Source organism: Peromyscus leucopus, chromosome 1 (assembly GCF_004664715.2).
Source record: "Peromyscus leucopus breed LL Stock chromosome 1, UCI_PerLeu_2.1, whole genome shotgun sequence".
NCBI lineage: Eukaryota > Metazoa > Chordata > Mammalia > Rodentia > Cricetidae > Peromyscus > Peromyscus leucopus.
Genome location: NC_051063.1, coordinates 92,816,494 through 92,836,706, shown reverse-complemented (window position 1 = coordinate 92,836,706; position 20,213 = coordinate 92,816,494). Strand labels below are relative to the sequence as shown.

The window sequence follows — 20,213 nt, the reverse complement described above, 5'->3', positions numbered from 1 at the left end:
TATTTAAGAGGCTTGTGTGAGGTCATGTGCCAATGAAGGGGCTCTGCACACCTGCTCCCATATCTCCAAGGTCACCCCACTCCAAGGTCAGTCCATCCTTAGCAGGGATTGTAGGGTTGCACTAGAATCCTGGGTGCCTTGTTTTGTCTCCCAGCTACCCTCCACCCCCTCATTCAATGCCACACTGTTGTGCTTCCAAAGATAGGTAAGTCTGGGAATGTGAACACACTCAGAGAAGCAGGTGAGTCCCGCTTTCTGTGGGTGCTTTCTGGGTGGCAAGTATGGCATGCAGAGACAGATGAGACATGGGAGGTCACAGTGCTCATGTGAGATGCCAAGCAAGTGCCGGGGATGTTAGAGGAGCTAAGGGAGCCCAAGGGAAGGAATTCATGTCTCCTCCAAGATAGGGCACTGGCATTGCCGGTCCGGTCCTCTCCACCTGTGTAACTTGCTGGGCTGCATGGATTGGGGTAGCCAGGTAGGCCCTCCTAAAGGATGGGCCTGGCCAACATATGCAAGTTAAGACCTTGCACAGGATAGGGTTTAATCTCCATATGAGCCCGGTGCCAGGCACAGAGATGCTCTCAGAGGAGCAGTAGGCGAGGATAGGCTCCCACGTGAGCCATGTATATCCCTTGGCCTGGAGGAGATGCTCCATGGTGGATCTCAGGACCCCTAATCTACCACTTTTGCAGGAATCTTGAGCTGCTAACACCTTGAATCGGCTGTTGCTGTAACTCTACCAGCTCTTTCCAGACTCATGCCTCTGAACGGTGTCTCACTGGCCCGTAATGTCCACTCTTCTATCTTGTCCTATAACCCTCTTCCTTCCTGCAACAGAAGCAATTTGGCATTTCCTGGGGACGTCTCCTGCTTCTCTGAGCAACCCCAGGCTCTTCGTTTGGACAAAGTGCCCTTTTGCCCATTGTTCTGCCTTCTTCCCCGATGGGGTCTCTCTCTCTGCATGATCCATCTCTGTATTCCCGGCACCCAGTGCGATGCTGACATTTGCCAAGGCACCAGAAACTGTTGTGGATGAATCAGAAATTAGGGGAAAAGATACACAGCCTCCTGACTGCTTTGGGTATTTTGAAACCAAGCTCCGATCCAGATGTGCCCTTCATAGATGATCCTATCGGGGAGTGTGAAGCTGCCTGGGGGCCTTCTCCTCTGTGTGTTGTCCAGTCTCCCATTGCCAGGCTTCTCAGCACCACAACAGTTGGCCAGCCCAAAGCCCTCACACTGGCCTTCTTGCACTAACTATACATTTTGAGAGAGAAAAATAGCTTTGCTTTGGAGAAGTGGCTTTTCTTCATTTTCATTTCTTTGAAGCTGAAATGACTTCCCTAAGAAATGCTTGAGGTTAAATGGCACAGAGAGAGGGAGGCGGGGAGCATGTCCCAAACCCAAACAATTTCAGCGATGTGAATGAACGACCCCCCCCCCCCCGCCCCGCCCATTGCGTGTCTCCTCCGTTGGTCCAAGCACTTGTTCAAACAGCTCCCTGCTTGGTCTTGCACAGAACAGGCTCCTTTCACTATTGGCAAAGAAAAAGCCATGTGACTCTGTCTTCTGGTTGTCTGACTGAGGTAGATGGTGTGCTTCCAGCAGATTCCAGTAACAGAAGTTCTAAGGGGAAAAAAACCTCACCCCAGGGTAAATCAGTGAAAAGGATCAGGAAGCCTGAGGGAAGATGGTCTATGGGGTTTTTGCCTGTGCACTGACATAATTATAACTAAGTTGAATTCCTGTTAATCAATTTGTAGCACCAAGAATGATAGGTTGTCCACAGGGGCTAAACCGACTGTTCCATTCTGGCCTTTTCCTTTTCCTACTCGCTGCTTTTAGAACCATCTATCTGACTTGCGGCATATTGCCTGGGCCCTGTTGACATTCTCTGGAGTATATTTATATAGCTTTGTGCAATCTGCAGTTCTCCAGCAAGGGAAAGGACTGGGGGCTGGGGAGAGAGGTTGCCAGCAAGGCGTCATGCCAGGCTAGAAGGTACATTGGACCTTCTCCAAATAAGGTGAGCACGCGGCATCAAGATCAGCCCTTTAGTCCCTTTAAAGGACATGGGACTCACCTGTCACCGCCTTCCTTTGCAGGTGTGACACTTCCCCAGCACTTTATGGTAACCCTCTCTGACCCCTCCACACCACTGTTCCACACAGCTCCTGAACCATGGGAGAAAATGAGGATGAGAAGCAGGCCCAGGCCAGCCAGGTCTTCGAGAACTTTGTGCAAGCTACCACATGCAAAGGCACGCTCCAGGCCTTCAACATCCTCACCTGCCTCCTGGACCTAGATCCGCTGGACCATAGAAACTTCTACTCTCAGCTCAAGTCCAAGGTGAACACCTGGAAGGCCAAGGCTCTATGGCACAAACTGGATAAGCGCGGCTCCCACAAGGAATACAAGCGAGGGAAAGCCTGCATGAACACCAAGGTAAGGGGGACCCCACAGACATTCCCCATGGGACGGGGAGCTGGAGAACTAGTGTCACCTTGCCATTTGGAGGTTCTTAATAGATGTGCCTGTGGGTGCTATGTCGTGGTTCTCAGGGGAAGGCTTCCTTTGTCTGGAAGGGGTGCCATGAAGTTGACCCTATTGTGGTGGCCACAGCTCCCCCTTTGTACCTTCCCCAAGGGAGGGAACCAAAAGCAAAATGGGGACATGAAGCAAATGTCGCCATTGTATCTCCTACTTTTCCTGTCTCTACACCCCTGCTGCCTGTGGCCCTGTTCTTTATTGAGCAACTTCTGTATACAAGGTACCTTTTGTCCCATTTGAGCCTACTGAACACCTGCCGTAGGTCTTTGAACTGCTTTAGAGGTGTGTAGACTAAGAAAGCAATTGTTTTACCTGGGTTCATATTTGTAGAAGGCATGGTGGCGCTGTCTGATTCTGTCACTTAAGCACCGTGCTACCTGAGCTGTGTCCTTTAAGTGCTTGTCTACTGGTAGCAAACATTTTAGAGAGACTCCTGTTCGTTTTTGTTGTATGGGGTGTGGGTGGGAGTGGGTGCACTTGCCTGTATGGGCATGTGAGGGCAAGGGTCAACTTCAGGCATCTTCTATTCTCTACATTAGTCTTTTGAGACAGGCTCTTCCACTGAGCTGAGAGCTCAGTATTTCAGCTAGACTGGCTGGCCAGTGAGCCCCTGGGATCCACCTGTTTCTGTCCCCTCAATGCTGGGCTTGCAGGTGTCTGTCTCCGTGCCTAGCTTTCACATGGCAGCTGGGGATTGGAACTCGGATCCTCAAGCTTGTGCAGCAAGCTTTCTGCTCACTGAGCCATCTCCCCATCCTGACTCCCTGATTTTCATTAATAGCTATAATAGTCTCTGGTCTTTTCTTCTTAACTTCTCCTTGCCCCTTCCCCAGGATCTGTGTCGCACCTGCAGATAGTCCCCATAAACTGGTTGTGTCCCCTGTGGCCTGTGATTGGCAGCATCAGTGAACCTAGGGCCCAGAGCATCACACCTCTGACATCTCCGACATGTCACCACCCCACAAGCTGCGAAAGCTGAGATTCATTGCCAGCCCCGGAGGACCGTCGCTGGTACAGATCCAGGCTGTGTGTTTAGGTTAATGTTGAATGCACGGTATTTAGACCTCTCGGGAGGTAGCTCAGCAGAGCCCATGGAATTCTAGTCTGTGCCAATCCCAGGACGAGAGGATTGAACTCTCCATAGCAATGGAGCCTGTTGTGTCTTTGTTTTGGTGATGGGGAGTGGTTGAGGCCCCCGTGGGATACGGCTGCTTTCCATTGCCCCAGGGGGACAGCTGCCAAGCTCCTGAGTCCCAAAGCACCAATGTGCAGAGTACAGGAAAGCGGCCCAACTGTACTAAAACCATGTGCACTTCAACTCTGAGGAGGAGAGCAGCCCCCTGCCCACTCCCCCCATGCTGGTCCAAAACTTGCCATGCTCTAGCCTCAAGCAGAAGACACCAGGGTGGCAAAGGAACGAGGGAGAAGACAGATGCCTTGAGCGCCACTCCACTTCCACCAATGTCTCCTTTCAAAGTTGTCATAATTTCCTGGTTCATGGATCCCTGGGGATTGGGGGAGGGTGGGATGCAGGAGGCTTCAGAGTTACCTTTTCAATCATTGTATAGGGTGGCTTTCTTTTTAAAAGGACCCACCCCATGTATGGTCTTTGCAAACCTCAAGAAAGTCATAAGGAAGGTACCTTAGAAAGAAGTTGTGTGGTCACTATTTGACACACTCTCTCATGGAGGATTTCTCTGGAACTGTTAGCCCAGGGTGACTTTGAACTCATGGCAATCCTCTTGTCTCGGTGCTAGGATTAGAGGTGTGAGTCACCTTGCCTAGCAGAACTGTTTTATTAGGAAGTGGCATCGCCCAGGTGGCTGATCCAAAGGTGAACCTTCTGAGGAAGCCAGCCTGCAGGACAGGAGAGGAAGGCTGGCTAACATGATGTCTTTTGTTTTGAGACAGGGTCTCATGTAGTGCAGGCTGGCCACGAACTCACTATGTACTGGTGGCTGGCCTTGAACTCCTGAGGTTTCGCATCCACCTCCTGATTGCTAAGCTTACTAGCATGCACTTCCATGTCTGGCTCCGAGGGTGTGCCTTGAAAAATCACCAGCCAGAGGGTGGCTTGTCTTGTCTGGCCAGTCCTATTTTACAAGCTCTAGTGGCTTGAAGCAGCCGAGGCCTCACGCCTTGTGGCTGACAGACACTATGTGTACCTGAGATACAAAGAAAATGAGAACATCTTTGGTTAGCGGTGCTTCAGTAAGTAGTAGTACTTGAGTTGAACTTGAGTTGATAAGCCTTGGTGAGGAGGAATAAAGGCTTTTCGAATGTGCGAGAGTCTATCTTATTAAAACTGCCTGGCTGGGGAGTGGAAGGGTCTGAACAGGCACTGGCAGTCTAAACGGAGCCTCTGGGAGGTCACTATGCTGGTCTTTTCAGCACCCCAACTCATACCAGTCAAACCGGGAGGAAAACCATTCAGTAATGGAGGTAGGATGGTTCATCATGCAGTCTTTCCCATCCTTTCTCCTTCCATCCGTGTTGGATATGTTGCTCTATTCCGCTGTAATGTGGGCAGGTTTCTCTCCTCCTCGAATGTCTGGGTCCTATCTTGACAGGTCTGTGACCCCAAAAGGTACCTCTTTCTTGTGCAGCTCAGTAGTGGATTTTTGATTACCCTGCCTCTGGATTCATAATGATCAAATCCAGGAAACCTGGCTACTGTAATTGTCAGCCCTTCCAAGCATCACATGATTGACACGAGGGTAGAGCAGCTTCCCCAGGCTGGGAGCTCAGACAAACACAGGTGTTTTCCACATCTACTAGTTACTTTTCTCTGGTCAGGCCCTCCCATACCTGATTCATGCATGGGTGATGGCTATTCAGCTCTAAGAAGTCATGCTGCTGTTCTCGTGAGTCAAGCCAAACCACAGAAGATGGGTCCCACCTGTCCTCCCACGTGACAGACACTGACTTGTTCACACAGCATGTTTATATTTTCTTTGACATAATAGTTTATGCTTAGCATCAGTCAGATAAGAAATACTAGACCTTAGCAAACATGTGGTTGATTATAAATGCTATTCCAGATAATGCAGGTGCATTGAATGCCTGGCTTCATTAAAGCTCCCAGTTAGCCACAGGAATGAGTATGAACAAATGTAATTTGTCCTGACCCCTTCTTTGTATTGAGGGGAACATGATCCAGTACCATCTGGAGTTGATTTGGGCTTATCAGCCCCCCACCTGCACGTGCTAAGTTCTGTGGTTGCTTCCAAATCCCTAACCACACATGCCTGCATGTACTGCTGGCAATGGCCGGAGGGCCAGGACCTATGAGAAGAACTACAGTGGAGGTACCTAGAAGTGAAAATGACCTAGCAGGTCTCCAGAGCACTGGCCCAAGTGTGCATTGCCTAATTTAGCCTGAGATAGTTGTTTATGACCTATTAATATTTATGAGGGCTTCATTAGGCACTTCATAATTCATTCCCTGGGTGTGGCTCTGGATAAGAATGGGGTGAACCAAGGATCAAATCATATGAACTCTCTTGAGATTGATGCCACCTTTGCACTAGGGCCACACCTGGCTCAGCTGTGACATCCAAGTGGGTAGGTATTACGCCAGGCCCAGATGAGCCTGCAATATGTAATTTGGTATGGAGCTGTCACACCCCCAAATCCATGCACTTATGTAATTCTAGAAGCAGTGCAAGAGAATAGTGTTATCGTCATCTGGCAGGTGACATGGGGGGGGGCGCGGGGGGGGGGGGGGGGGGGGGCAGGCAGGTAGCCACAGCTGTTTCTGGTGAGCCAGTGAGTAGGGCTGCTAGGGTTCAGGCTATCATGGTTTGCCCCAGCAGCAGGTGTTTGTAGATCCCTGCACCTTAGCTAGGCATCCAACAGTAAAGATGGTTGAAAGATGCTTAAGAAGGTATTAATCAGCCAGGTGATGATGGCGCACGCCTTTAATCCCAGCACTCAGGAGACAGAGGCAGGCAGATCTCTGTGAGTTTGAGGCCAGCCTGGTCTACAGAGTGAGTTCCAGGACAGCCAGGGCCGTTACACAAAGAAACCCTGTCCCAAAAATCAACAACAGACAAGAAGGCATTAATCTACCTTTTACACAGTGTTTGAAGCCAGCCTGAGCTACATTGTCAAACAAATACTGCCAGTGAGATGCTTAGGTGGTTCAGTGGATAAAGGCACTTGACATGCCAGCCTGGTGAGCCGAGTTCAATTCCTGGAGCCCACGTAAAGGTAGATGAAGAGAACCAGCTGCACCAAGATAACTGCTGACCTCCACACACATCCCACGGAACATATCCCCCAACACACAATAATAATAGTAAATTTAAATTATATTAAAAAAAGAAGTAGTTTTCAAGTTATATGTGGCTGCCCATGCTTGTAATCCTTACACAAGGGAAGTAGTGGCAGGAGGACCAGTTCAGGGTGAGCCTGGGCTACATGAGGCTTTGTCTTTAAAAAAAAAAAAAAGTTCTCACCTGAGCTTTTTATGATGGAGACAGGAATGTAATTACTTCCTTATTCATCTACATATTTGATAATTCACAAGATGAGTGTTATGGAGCTAGTACTATATACCAAACGCTTATCTAGGTACCTGTAAATCCTTCTGTAGTTCTGCGGGCCTCTTTACTATCTCTCTGCTTTTCTCTGTCAAATAAGAATAGCAGTGGGTCTGTTTCATAGTGACTATTAGGGTCAAATACAGTCCCCCTTGTGGAGTCCTGCAGTGTTGCCTTCCACATAGCTAATGATCAGCAAACACTGAGCCATCCCAATCATTGCCATCCAAGTGCTGTGAGAGGGGTGTGTGTGCTCCAGTATGCCGGGATACAGGAAAACAAATGACTAACTGGCTGGGGTAGTCTGGAAATGGTTCCTGGAAGAGGGTGGATGGTGTGGGAGTTTGCCAGGTAAGCAGGGCTCTGTCTTGTAGAGCTATGGACAGAAAGAAGAAAGACAATCTAGAAAGAGGCATTGCTTGTGCAATGGGAAGGGAAGGGGAGAGGGGATGTGTAGCTAGAGTTTTTCTGGCTGGCCCAAAGTCAGGACAAATCTCTGTCACCTGCCAGTCCCACAGCCTCTCAGACCCAACCAAGTAAACACAGAGACTTATATTGCTTACAAACTGTATGGCCATGGCAGGCTTCTTGCTAACTGTTCTTATATCTTAAATTAATCCATTTTTATAAATCTATACCTTGCCATGTGGCTCGTGGCTTACTGACATCTTCACATGCTGCTTGTCATGGCGGAGGCTGGCAGTGTCTCCCTGCCTTAGCCTTCTGCTTCCCAGAATTCTCCTCTCTCCTTGTCCCACCTACTTCTTGCCTGGCCACTGGCCAATCAGTGTTTTATTTATTGACCAATCAGAGTAATTTGACATACAGACAATCCCACAGCAGGGATGGGAAGAGCCTGAGGAAGTAGGATGGATGGATGAATGAGAGGATGAGATGGGGAAAAGACCTCCTGCTTCAGGGCCAGGCTACAAGGAAGGAGGACCATGAGCAAAGAACCCTCACCTCAACCTCCCTATGGACACCCCACCACCTAGTCCGGAACTCCTTCTAGCACCTTCCCAAGCTTGCTCTCTAACACTAGGTGATCATTGCAGGCCAGCAGGCATTGTCTACCTTGCAGAAAAACACACTTGCAGAAAATGGCTCAAGGACTCCTGTCCCAACCAGAGATTGGGGACAGCTGACATGATGAAAACAAAACCCTCTTACACTGTCACTGTAGAGGGATGAGTATGCATTTGGGGAGCATCCAGCTGGGTTGGCACACACCATTTCCTCCCCAATATGACCCTGCCTCATGGCCGCCTCAGCTCCCCATGTAGATCCCATGCCCTGGTTCCCCCATGTAGATCCCATGCCTGGTTCTCACACGTGACCCAGCTTGCCATGTGGCTCCTGCACTGCCCAAGTGAAGTCCCTGGGAAGGCCTGCAGCTGAGAGGAGGAGAGGGAGTTAGGAGTGAAAGGGGTAAAGTTGGGAGCTCCCAGCTGCTATCTCCTGCTTGGATAAGCCTATCAGACATTCCTGATGTCTGAAGTCACACACACACACACAGGGGCTGATGCAGGTCAAGTGCCTCTTTGCCTAATATGGACAGGTACAGGCAGCCTCACAGGACTGGTAAGGCAGAGGTGGTTCTGTCTCTGGGCTGTGAAATTCTGTACTCTGCAGAAGAACTAGTTGAGGAAATTCTGGATCTGCCCACTCACCTGGCCAGAGACAGCTGACCCTGCTACTGGACGGACCAGCCTGGAGATGGAAGGTGATGCTCACTGCCACACCGTTACCTATCTCAAGGAAGCACACAAGTTTACCCAAGGCCACTTCCTGATGATATTTCACTGAGGAGAAAACCCTCTCTCTTTGTACTATGCTTCATATAAAATCTAATGTCTGGATCCACTGTGATTTGCTTTGTGGAGATACAGTCAGCCCTATGTATTTGCGAGTTCTGTATCTATGGATTCAACCAATTACAGATCAAAATAATAATAATAATTTTGTCTGTTCTGAACAAACATGGATTTTTTCCTTGTTATTCCCTAGATGATACAATAAAATAACTATTTACATAGCATTTGCATTTTATACATGATCTAGAGATGACTTAAGTGTATGGGAAGATATGCACAGGTTACATGCAAACACGACACACCATTTTATTCAAGAGACTTGAACATCGCAGATTTTGGTATCTGTAGGGAAGCAATAAAGGCCTCCTAAAACCCTGGATACTGAATAATAACTACATTTAAATACATTTTCTTTTTAAAGGAAAAGCTAATTGAGCTGGGGATATAGGTACAGTGCTTGCCCAGCATGCATGAAACCCTGGGTTCTATCCTTAGCATACCATAAACGAGGCATGCTGTAACAGGACTGTTATCCCAGCACTCAGGACACAGGGGGCAGGAGCATCAGAAGTTCAAGGTCATGCTCAGCTACATAGCCAATTTGAAGCCAGCCTAGGCTACGTGAGACCCCGTGTCAAAGAAAAGAAAAAGGGAAGCTAGTTTTCATTCATTAAAAAGCTGGGCTTGGCGATGGCACTTGCCTTTAATCCCAGCACTTGGGAAGTAGGCAGATCTCTGAGTTCAAAGTCTAGGCCAGTCAGGGCTACACAGTGAAACCCTGTCTCAAAAAAAAGAAAAGCATGTTGAAGTTGATAAGTAGCTTTTTTCTGAAGCTATCCCAGGTGAGCCTCGGTAGTCCCAAGGCTGTAGGAGGAGCTTTTAGAGGTGGCCCTGCTAATCCTTTTGCTTGTTTATCACAGCACCTGCCCACATTTGCCTCTGAGCATCTCTCCCCTGGGAGGCAGGGACAGTGATTGCAGCCACTTCTGGGCCTTGGCTAGCCTCTGTGACTCAAGGAGCTCCCAAGGGCTGTGGGGAATTAGTAGCCCATTAGTAGGTCTGCAAGATGGGAGAGGAGCCTTCCTTTTTCTGGGAGAAACTCTTCTTGCGGTCCCTGGCCCACCCAGGGTTGCACTCTAGATGAGTCTCTGGCCAGATTATCCAAATAACTGGATGTCTGGGTAGGGCAGGAGGCGAGAATGGAGGGTTGAAAGCTGTGCCTCCCACATGGGAATTGCTGCCTGGCTCCAGCCTTTCTTGCTTCTTGAGACTCTTGCTTCTCCTTGTTGTTGTTTTCCATTGAAAAAAGAAAGAAGAAGAAGATGAAGTAGTAATACGAGGGAGAGGGGGAGGGGGAGGAGGAAAGCCTTGGGGATGGGTATTTTCCATAGCAAGGAGTTCTCCTGTGGGGCAGCTACCCGGAAGTACATCAGGCTCAGCCTTTAAGTTGTTCTCTTACTGAGTCAATGAGGATTGTGTCCAGCTACAAGTAACTGTAAAATAGTCACAAATAGCCATGGGGACTAAAGGAAAGGTGTGGTTTTTAAAGCAGGAATTGAGGGCAGAGGTGGCCACCTGAGGAGCAGTAGCTGGAGTCTCTGGGCCAGCTCTGCCTGAGAGCACTATGATGTGAGCCACACTGAAAAAGTACAAGGAAGTGGTGAAATGATTTATGAAATTTATTTTTACTTTATGTGTATGTGTTTTGCCTGCATGTGTTTATGTGTGCCACATGTGTGCAGTGCCCAAGGAGTCCAGAAGAGGGCATCAGATCCCCTAAAATTGGAGTTACAGATGTTTGTGGTTGCCATGAGCATGCTGGAAACTGAACTTGAGACCTCAGAAGAGCAGAAAGTGCTCTTAACCTCTGAGCCATCTCTCCAGACTGGTGAAATAACTAAACACACACACACAAGGGCTGGCCTTGAACTCCTGATGCTGCTGCCTGCACTTCAGAGTTCTGAGGTTACAGGCATGCAGCGCCTCACCCAGCACCACTTTATTTCTAAAAATTTTCCACACTCTAAGTAGAAATTCTGAACCCACTGATAGTAACTCCGGCTTGCCCACCCTGCCCTTTCGCTGTGATTTTTCCTGTTTGGGGTATTTCATAGAAGGGAATCAGACATTTGCCATTTTGTATTTGGCCATTTCAGTCACCATAATGATTTCAAGAGTGGTTCATGGGACAGCATGCATTCAGACTCCGTTCTTTTGTGTCTTCCACTCTAGTTAGACCTTTCATTTAACTCAAACGTATCTGGAATATTATTGTTTTGATAAACAATAACTATAACATTTATTTACAATGTATCTTACATTTTTTAGTACCAAGTCTTCAAATATCTAATATTTTTACCCTCACAGGACTTCTCAGTTTGGATACCAAATATTGGTTAGATATCCTTGTTATAGGGAGGTGAGGAGTATCTGGGAGGAGACGGTAGAGGGGAAGCTGTGATCAGAATATATTTTATGGAAATAACTATTTTCAATAGAAAAAGAAAGAAATCCTTGCAGGAGATGGGCCAGAGAATGTGGGTACTATGTGGAACTGGCCTTTTTACCCTGTGAGATGCAAAGTCACAGGGGACTTCTGGGTACCAGGTCACCTGATTTACTTCCTCCTGGAAGAACTTGTAATATCCCAGGGGTACTAAACATAGATTAACAGTTGTCCCTGAGTGACACCTTGGCTGGCCTGAGGATTTCATAGTGGCCTGTGTTCTTGTGTCCAGGTAGTGGCTTGCTTTCACAGCATGCCTGCAGGTCATGGAAGTGAGGGAAGGCAGCCCTGCCTCGGCAGAGGTCAGGATGGGTCTGGGTGCTGCTGGCAAGTCTTATAGTCCTGTAGTGTCCTGTAGTGTCGAGCTGGGAAGGACCATGATTGTGCTTCTTTCATCCACTGCTCATCTCTTGTCACTGCCTAAGCACCAAGTGTCTGTCTGGACTAGAAGGAAGGCTGTCCACAACTTTTCTTTTGTCCCATCTGATAGGCGTTGAGGTAACAGGCACACACCACCACACAGAGTTTACATAGATCACCAGGCAAACTCTATCAGTAGTTCCACACACACACACCCCTCGGTTTTCTTGTAAAACCTTAAAGTTTAGATCTTTGAGCCACTTTGAGTCCAATTTTACGTGTGGAGTTAGGTGGGCCATGGTTAAACTTTTTTCCAGCCTCTTTTCTTTCTAAAGTTGTCATTGTCCTTCTCCTCCCTAGTGAATACTCTGTCCTCTGAGGGTGTGTCGATGCATCTTTTAGCCCCTGGATGTGACTTCTCAAGGAACATCTCGGCCACAGTCACCTGTGTGCTACTTTTGGATGGCCTTTTATTGCGCCAAGGTCACCCCAGCCAGTCCTTTGCTAGGCAAGGCCTCCATGGACAGCCAGCTTCCTATTTCTACAGCAGCAGTGAGAATAGGCTGCCCTGACCCTGCAACTCCCCACCGTAATAAACTTCCCTGCCGACTCCTGCCAGAGCTCAGGGCTTGGGAATGTGTACGCTGGAAGAGGGTCTTTAAGGCAATGAATTCTAAGACCAGCCCTTATGGTCAGCATCTGGACCACCAGATAGCAGGCCTGGGAAAGCTATTAATCATTGTCCTGGGGGACTGTGCCGAGCCACATCCACACTCACAGAGTCTCCATCTGTGGTTTCAAGCCAACAATTCTTAGGTGGAAAAATGTAGCCTATTGTCTTGGGGAAAGGTGCTAAAATGACGGAATGCTTTCTTTGTACAGGATGCTGAGAGTCCACGGGCGGGGCCGGGGCTCCATGCTGTTGGGAAACCATATCCTGACTGTTTTTTTATTTTTCTTAATTAATCCCCTAATCAAAAAAGGCATTGTAGTCACCGGCTCAGATGACACATATGCTGGTTTTTATTTTTCACTTCTGGAACTGTCCTGGCCTTTGGAGCACACTCTATTTCAACTTGACTTCCAGAGTCTGTGAGCACGCATGCTCCGGTTGGCTGGTGGCTGTGCTGTCCCTTAAAGTGATACCTAGAGTCTTGGCATTCTGGGTGTGTCTGCCTGTGGTCTACCTGTCCTCTCCCTGTCCCAGCCCAATCTCTTACCTCCCATGCGGTCCTCTGAAGCTTGCAAAAGAAGGCAATGTGAAGAAGGCAGTGTTTCTAAGATGGAGTCATGACAAGAAAGGTTGATGATGTGCTTAGTGTCTTTAATGCCATGGGCAGAATGCTGGCTGTGGACTGCTGAGGTGAGAGGAACCATCCTGCACACAGAGAGGAAGGCGTACTCAGAGCTCCATCAATAGACTGCCTTTGAGGCTCCCACATCTGCAGTGAGGTTTCACAGTGGCTGTGGAGCCATGGCTCAAAGCAGAGTCTAGGGTCACAGCAGCCTGGGTTCATAGCTGCTATGGTCCTATGACCTAAGGCATATTATTTAACTTCCTTTGTGTCTTGATTATAAAATGAGGTTGATAATAACACCCACCTTACAGGGAATTAGGAAGCCTGGATAAGTTAATATATTTAAGTGTCTAGGAACAGTGCCCAGTGTGTGATACAATTATGACCTTTGTCCATGTTGCTGTGCAGTGGGGTTCTTTGTTGTGGCTCCCCCACAGCCTGAGGGCTGCCTTGTGATTACTCCTTCACTAGGGGCTAAAGGTAGGTGTCTGTCTTTGGTCAGGATGTCACTGCAGCCCCTGAACAGGTCATCCCTGCAGAGCTGGCAGCCAGCTGCTTCTATTGAAGTGGCCGTTCAGGAGGACACCTGAAGAAGCCAAGCTCCAGAGAGCATGCCGGCTCCTGAGTGCCCCGTGGTGTCCTATCTCCAGGAGGTGTCTAACACTGGCATTTGTGAAGGAATTGTCTAGGCTTTGCTGGGGGCTTCATAGATTCCCAACATTGTATTTACCCAAACCTTACACTAGGCCTTTCGGTGTTTACACTGACATAATAGTGAGTTGGGGTCCATTGCTCAGCCTGCAGGGTGAGGAACATTGGATAATGTGAATATGGCAGAGGCAACTCACCTATTCTGGGTCTCTAAGTTTGAATTCCTTTTCAAGTCTTGGAGGATGTTACATGCTTACAGCCTCTGGAGTACTGGGTCTCTATGTCTAGGGGAGTTTGTATCTCAGGAGAGGAAGAAGCAAAGATTTCATGTTCTGAAAGGTTTGACTGGCAGGGGAAGGCTCCCCACCCACTCCACCTAAACTCTGACTCTCCAGAGTTTTTGGATTTTTTTAAGGCTTAAAGTAACCATTAACTTTTATTCAACAAGGACCATAAATGCTTGGATGATAGATGGATGGATGGGTAAATGATGAATGGCTGCATAGACCGATAGAGAGATGGATTAGCAGGTGGGTAGTTAGATAGGTGGATGGAAAAAAGGATGGATGAATAAATACTCATATGGGAAGATGATGAGTGGGTAGAAAGATAGATAGATGGATTGATTTATGACAGATAGCTGGCTGGGTGGATGGATGGATGGATGGATGGATGGATGGATGCAGAGCACACTGATACAGATGTTAGCAACAAGTAGTTACTGTTGGGAAAAATTTATTCCTGTCATTTAATGTTAGAGGGACCAGTAAAGAAATGTCTTCCCTGTTGGCTGATCTGAAGTTACCCTCCCCCATGATTTGAGCATCTTAGTTTGTTTCTTTCCTAGTCCAAGCTGCTGAGGCTGTTGTGTGCTGTTCTAGTTGGGACTGAACATGAGGCTCTCAGCCAGTCTGTCATGAATTATACAAGCATTTCATAGGTGGGATGGCTGAGGCCACAGTGTCTGAAGCAGAGTAGCACGCTAGCTCTCGGTTCTTAGCTGGGTGTCTGGTTCTAGTTCTTGGGGTCTCTGTCCTTTGCTGTGACTCTTCCATACCCCAATGGTGTCCTAGCCCACAAATAAAAAACAAAAGAGGAGAATCTCAGGGTTCTGGAGGAAGCCCAGACAGTACCATGTCTAGTACTATTGTACTTCCCATAAATGGCTTCAAATTGAGCCCCAACTCCAAGCCCAGCCTGTGGCTTTGACTTTGCTTTTAAAATACTGCAGAACCTTTGAGATCTTATACCTTCTTCAGACACCAGCTACCTCCTGGGCACATAGTAGGTGCTCAGCAGTGGAGCCCTGGAACTGGTTTAATTGGTCCAACTGTCCTTGTTGGGCTCCCTAGCCCCTGGTGCTATGAGAGTTCCCTACTTCCCACGCAGGGAGGTGGAAGCCATGCATACATCCCAATGGAGTGGCTTTGGTTTATGAGATTAACTGAGGCCTACACCATTGCTGGAAACCTCGGAAATGGCCAAGGGTTCCCTCAGTGTTTTTAAGAAGTGGGATTCAAAAAGCAAACAAAACAATCCAGAGCAGCCTACGCAGGCCAGGAGAGGAGGGCAGATGTGGCTCGGAGTCGTTTTGTTTTTCTGTGGCTTAGTTAAAAACAGACTAGACTCCTAAGTGAGCCTTCAACCCTTTGAAAGTAGGTCTGTGGCCTTTTTAGAAAACAGTTCTGTGTATTACAAGTAAATTTAATAACATTCATTTGTAAGAAACAGGGTGTGGGCAAGTGAGGCAGTTCGGTGGATAAAGGCACTTGCTGCCCAGCCTGATGACCTGAGTTCGGTTCCTGAGACCCACATGGTGGAAGGAGAGAACCGACTCCTGCAAGTTGTCCTGTGACCTCATTGTACATGCTATGACATGCTCTTGTGTTACTGTATGTCTCTCTCTCACTCACAGACACTAAATAAAACAAAACATGTTTTAAGAAGCAGGAGGGGAGGGTAATCTGGCTGTGGCATCTGTTTTTTGATTGCCAGGGTTGACTCACTCATAGAAAGCCCTTCAACATACACTGGATTTATAAGTGTAGCAAGTATTATCTATAAACTTTCCCTTTTAGTGTTGTTATATTAAAAAACCTCACAGACTCATCATTCCACTAGTACTATAGTAGAAAGAACACAGACAGACAGACTTTCCATCTTGGGCTCAGTTTTCCCATCTGCAAGTGAAATCAATAATACGGGGGTAGCTGGGACCATGGGTCTGAATAAAGCATCTGTTGTGTAAGTATGAGGGCTGGAGTTCAAATCCCCAGAACCCAGGTAAAGCTGAGCATGCGTGCCTGCCTGCCTGCCTGCCATGATCCCAGTACTTGGGAGGCAGAGGCAAGGCCCCCAGGCCAACTGGCTAGTTAGAGTAGCTAAATTGGAAAGTTCCAGGTTCAGTGAAGGATCCTGCCTCAGCACATAAAGTTGAGAAGGATTGAAGAAGACACCTTACTTCAACTTCCGGCCCCTACATGTACTCACACGCATGCATGTACATCCACACACACAGGTACTCACCTATATATAAACATATAAATGCATGCATGCATGCTACACACACATACAAAAAAAAACGGCCTCTCACTGCACAATTGTGGTGAGCAGAGCTGAGCTACCTCCTCCAACAGTAACAGAGGTCAGCTGTGCAGTTGGTGGAGGCTCTTTCCTTCTCCCCAATTTAGGGGTGAGGACTTGCAGCTCCTTGGAACTGAGTAGGCGGAAGCCCCCGGGTGTGAGATCAGAGAGACTCTGAGCCCAGCCCACCCTCCTGAACCTACTCCCCAAGATGATGAAGCTGGGCTTTGGGGGTACCAGCAGGTCAGTTTTCCTGGGCGTCTGAGTGGTCTGATGAACGGCCACGGAAGGTCCCTTCCTCTGCTCTGCCTGCTGATGGACAATCTTTCCTCCTCTTTGCCCATGACTCAATCAAGAGAGGCCCTGTTTCTGGTGGGAGGGGAGACTCATCTCTTGCCCTGCTCTCTCCTCTGCCCCGGCACTGGGGGTGAAGCCCGGGGCCTCACACCTTACCTCCCAGTGACACCTCCAGCCCCCTCTCCTCCTCATATTCCCACTTCGCTCTGTTCCCATGGAGCTGTTGGTTGTTAAATATCAAAGGTATTTTTTTATTCTGTTTGTAAGACTTGGATTCATGAAACAATTGCATAATCAAGGGGAAAGCCTCTCCAAGATTTTTTTTCCAAATTATTTGCTTCGGTGATCACATTCTGGCATCCTTTCTAGGGTGTGGTCTAGTCTTCTCTGTACTAGACGAGAGTATACCTTTCCTCCTTGGGATAGAAGCAAAATAAACAAGTGGAAACTAGAGGCCTGGCAGCGGCAGCCTCCATCCTGCCCCTAAGCTGTTCTGAGAATGGCAAGTGGTCGCCCTGGACTCACTTCAAACGAGCTGGGGGTTGACTCCGCAGCCTGTGGTGCTCGTGGTGGCTTGGTGGCACATGGCTTTGAAGGTTGGCTTTCTGCACTTCCAGAGGCCAGAATCAGCCCTGCTTTGCAGCTGTTGGTAAAGGGGACTGGGTCTCCCCTGGCATGGTTGCATCATCTGTATGCATAGTTCCTCCACTCTTACCAGAGATGGGGACTGAAGCTCTGTGGGGGCTTCCATTGTCCACCTGGGTGGGCTTCCAAGGACGGCCAGGCTAGGCCCTATCTAGTTTCTCCACATTCCTTCACTTCTCCCATGAGGCCATATCTAACTGCATCCCATGTTGTAGGTGTGCTTGAGACAAGATCTCAATATATAGACAGGCCCTCCTCAAACTCACGATCCTTCCTGCTCCCTTTTTCTCCAGTGTTGAGATTACGGGTGCTGTGCCATCATCCACGGGCACCTTGGCACTTGCCAAACCAACCGAGTATGCGCTGCTCCCTGCCCCCTTCTGCTCTCCCACTTCCTCAGATGTGTCCTTCCTCTAGACTTGCAGTCTCCGCCCCACCACACCCACTGAGACTGTGTGGTCTGACTTCGTCCTCCTTCCCTTTGGCCCACATTTGTGCGCTCAGCCTCTTTAGATCGTGTCTCCTCCCACTCCTCCACTCCTTCCCACTCAGTGGAGACCTCTCTTCCCCAGCCCTTGGTGTGTGTGAGGCAGGTAAGCTCTGTCTTGTGTAGTACCCATCCATGTCAGTTTGCTGAATTGTGAAGAAATGTAGACAGGACACATGACTTGTACATTTCTGTTTCCCTCGCACCCAACAGGATGCCTTGAAGAAAGCTGATCTGAGTGTTTTTGGAATGAATAGGCAAGTGAATGGTAGATGTGCTTCTCCTCTTGCCTAATGGGTAGAATGAGGTGTGAGGGTGGTTGTATCCAACTGTCTTACTTTCTGTTCATAGTTCGGGAGAGCTTAAGCTATGCCCTCACTGACTTGTCAACCCAATACCTCCACTCTGAGTTTGAGGTGGAGAAGTTGGTCTATCTGTGCCAGATATGTACAACAATGTGCTAATAAACCTGGGACCCAGAAGTCCTACGTTCACCATAAGGACATCCTCAACACAACTGAGGGGACACCCAGGCCCTCTCCAAAGAACAGGTGCTCTGACTGCTCAGGCAGGGCATAGGTGAAAGAAGACAATCCCAGACAATTGCCAGTAGGCTGTGAGATGCCTTCCAGATACGTGCCCTTTAGGATGTTCTCAGAAAGAAAATATAACATGTGTTGTGGCAGGCGGAGGCAAGTGTCACATGACAGTCGTGGGCGGTAAGGACGATGTAAGATGGGAGCCGCCTGATGTCTAGACACTATGGTCTAGTTACTGTTTCAAAAGCATTTTAATTACAAAGCACTTTACGGTGTAAGTTGACCCAGTTGGAATTATCGAGAACTTCTGAGTAAATGTCTTCACTTCTTGTGTAGCAGCTGCAACTTGGGTCAAGATTACATTCCTCTAAGGAAGCTGAGTTCCCTGCCTGGGAAATGTGTGCAAAAAGCTCACAGCACCTCTCCTTTTGCCTCTTTTCACGGGGATTGGCCTGCTCGAGCATCTGGATGATGGACTTTCCCAAACAGCTGCTTTCTGTGGCTTGGGTACCAGATTTGTGCATCCCACTCCCAGACAACAGATCCAGGTGCAGTGAGTGGGCAATGGCTTTGCCCTTAGAAAGCCTGAGGATTTGCTGACACCTCTCACTGGCTTTGAAATATCTTAGCTTGTTTTCCCTAGCTGAGCCTAGGTATTACATTTATTAAATGTGAGACACAAACACACACACATTTTATTGCATCTTTGATTCTTTCTACTCTCTAATCCCAGGTTATGCCTTGAAACCAATTGTTTAGTAATCCTACATTTATTGGGTCATAATGTCTCCACCTTGTTTGTTTGTTTTACGAAGTTCAGAGACACATCTCTGCCCCTCAGCCCTTCCAGGGGACAATAATCTGTGTTCAGACTAAACTGACAAAATTATGCAAGAGTGATGGTTGGTAGCTTTGTCCCAGAGTGGAACAGATCTGGGTTGAAACTTAGTCCTGCTGTTTCTCAGATAAACATCTTGAAGTGGTTTGCCCTTACCTGCGGTGACCTCACTGAAACAAGGAGATGAGAGAATTCCCACCTCCCAAGTTAGCTTCTCCCTCATCTAATAAGATAGGTAGGTATCTTTATCTAATGAGATGGTATCCCTGAATCTTTGTAAATACTGGTCCTTGTACTTCAGTTAGCCTCTGCATCCATCAAAGATCTGATTTGATTCGACTCATTTACTCAATAGGCAAATATATATGGGTCTGTGCTCAAAGAGATTCTCGGTCTTTGGGGACACACCCATGAACTGAATAGAGAGGCAAGACACTGGTGTTTGTAAAGCTTATATTCTCTCGGAAGAGACATGGAGAGAACTGGTTAACAAAATCAAACAAAAATAGATTTATGATTGTGATAAACACTAAGAAGAACAGGGAGGGAAGGAGAGAGGTGAGGGAAGGGAGGAAGGGAAGGGAAGGGATGAAGGAAGGAAAAGAAAGAAACAAAGACAGAAAGAAAGAGGCAAGCCACAGGGACATGAGATGGGGATGGGGTAGGAAGGTATCTTGAAGGATTATGATGCTTGGGATAAGAATGAAGAATGGCCCATGCAGGAGGACCAGCAGGGAAGTCCTTGCAACTTCAGGTATTACAAATGGCCTCTGAGCTCATTGAAATATTTCTTAAACCCCCTAAGGGCAAGGGATTATGTGGAGGGACTCACTGAATAATGGAAGCCAGAAACTGGGGTTAAGAAAAAGAAAGTATTTCCTAACTGGCCCTTTACAAAAAGAACAAAATTCACTGGACCTGATCTGAGGCCCCTTATAGCTCAGACAGTACACACACTTGAAAGTTCAGGGGACCAGGCAACTCACTGCAGCAAGAGGAACTCACTCAGTGACCTCCTGCGTGCACAGGCTCCAGGTGGGACCCATTCCCCATCCTGATGATGCTGTAGTGAAGTGTCTGCCCTAAGCAATGAAGACT

General features: G+C 48.0%; 1 protein-coding gene across 9 annotated transcripts in view; it reads left to right on the top strand.

Moving 5' to 3' along the window:
* Mical2 (microtubule associated monooxygenase, calponin and LIM domain containing 2) overlaps positions 1-20,213 on the top strand; it is a 129,058-nt gene that overhangs the window by 42,880 nt on the left and 65,965 nt on the right. For 6 of the 9 annotated variants that reach the window (XR_003735217.2, XM_028875851.2, XM_028875850.2 and 3 more), the window contains one exon: positions 2,175-2,448. Coding sequence is in view for 8 of the 9 variants with exons in the window: in XM_028875851.2 (XP_028731684.1) it covers positions 2,185-2,448 (264 nt within the window). In the remaining variant the exon portion in view is untranslated. Of the gene's footprint in view, positions 1-2,108; positions 2,449-20,213 lie in introns of all 9 variants that reach the window. The other 3 variants (XM_028875852.2, XM_028875849.2, XM_028875848.2) reach the window with 1 other exon arrangement.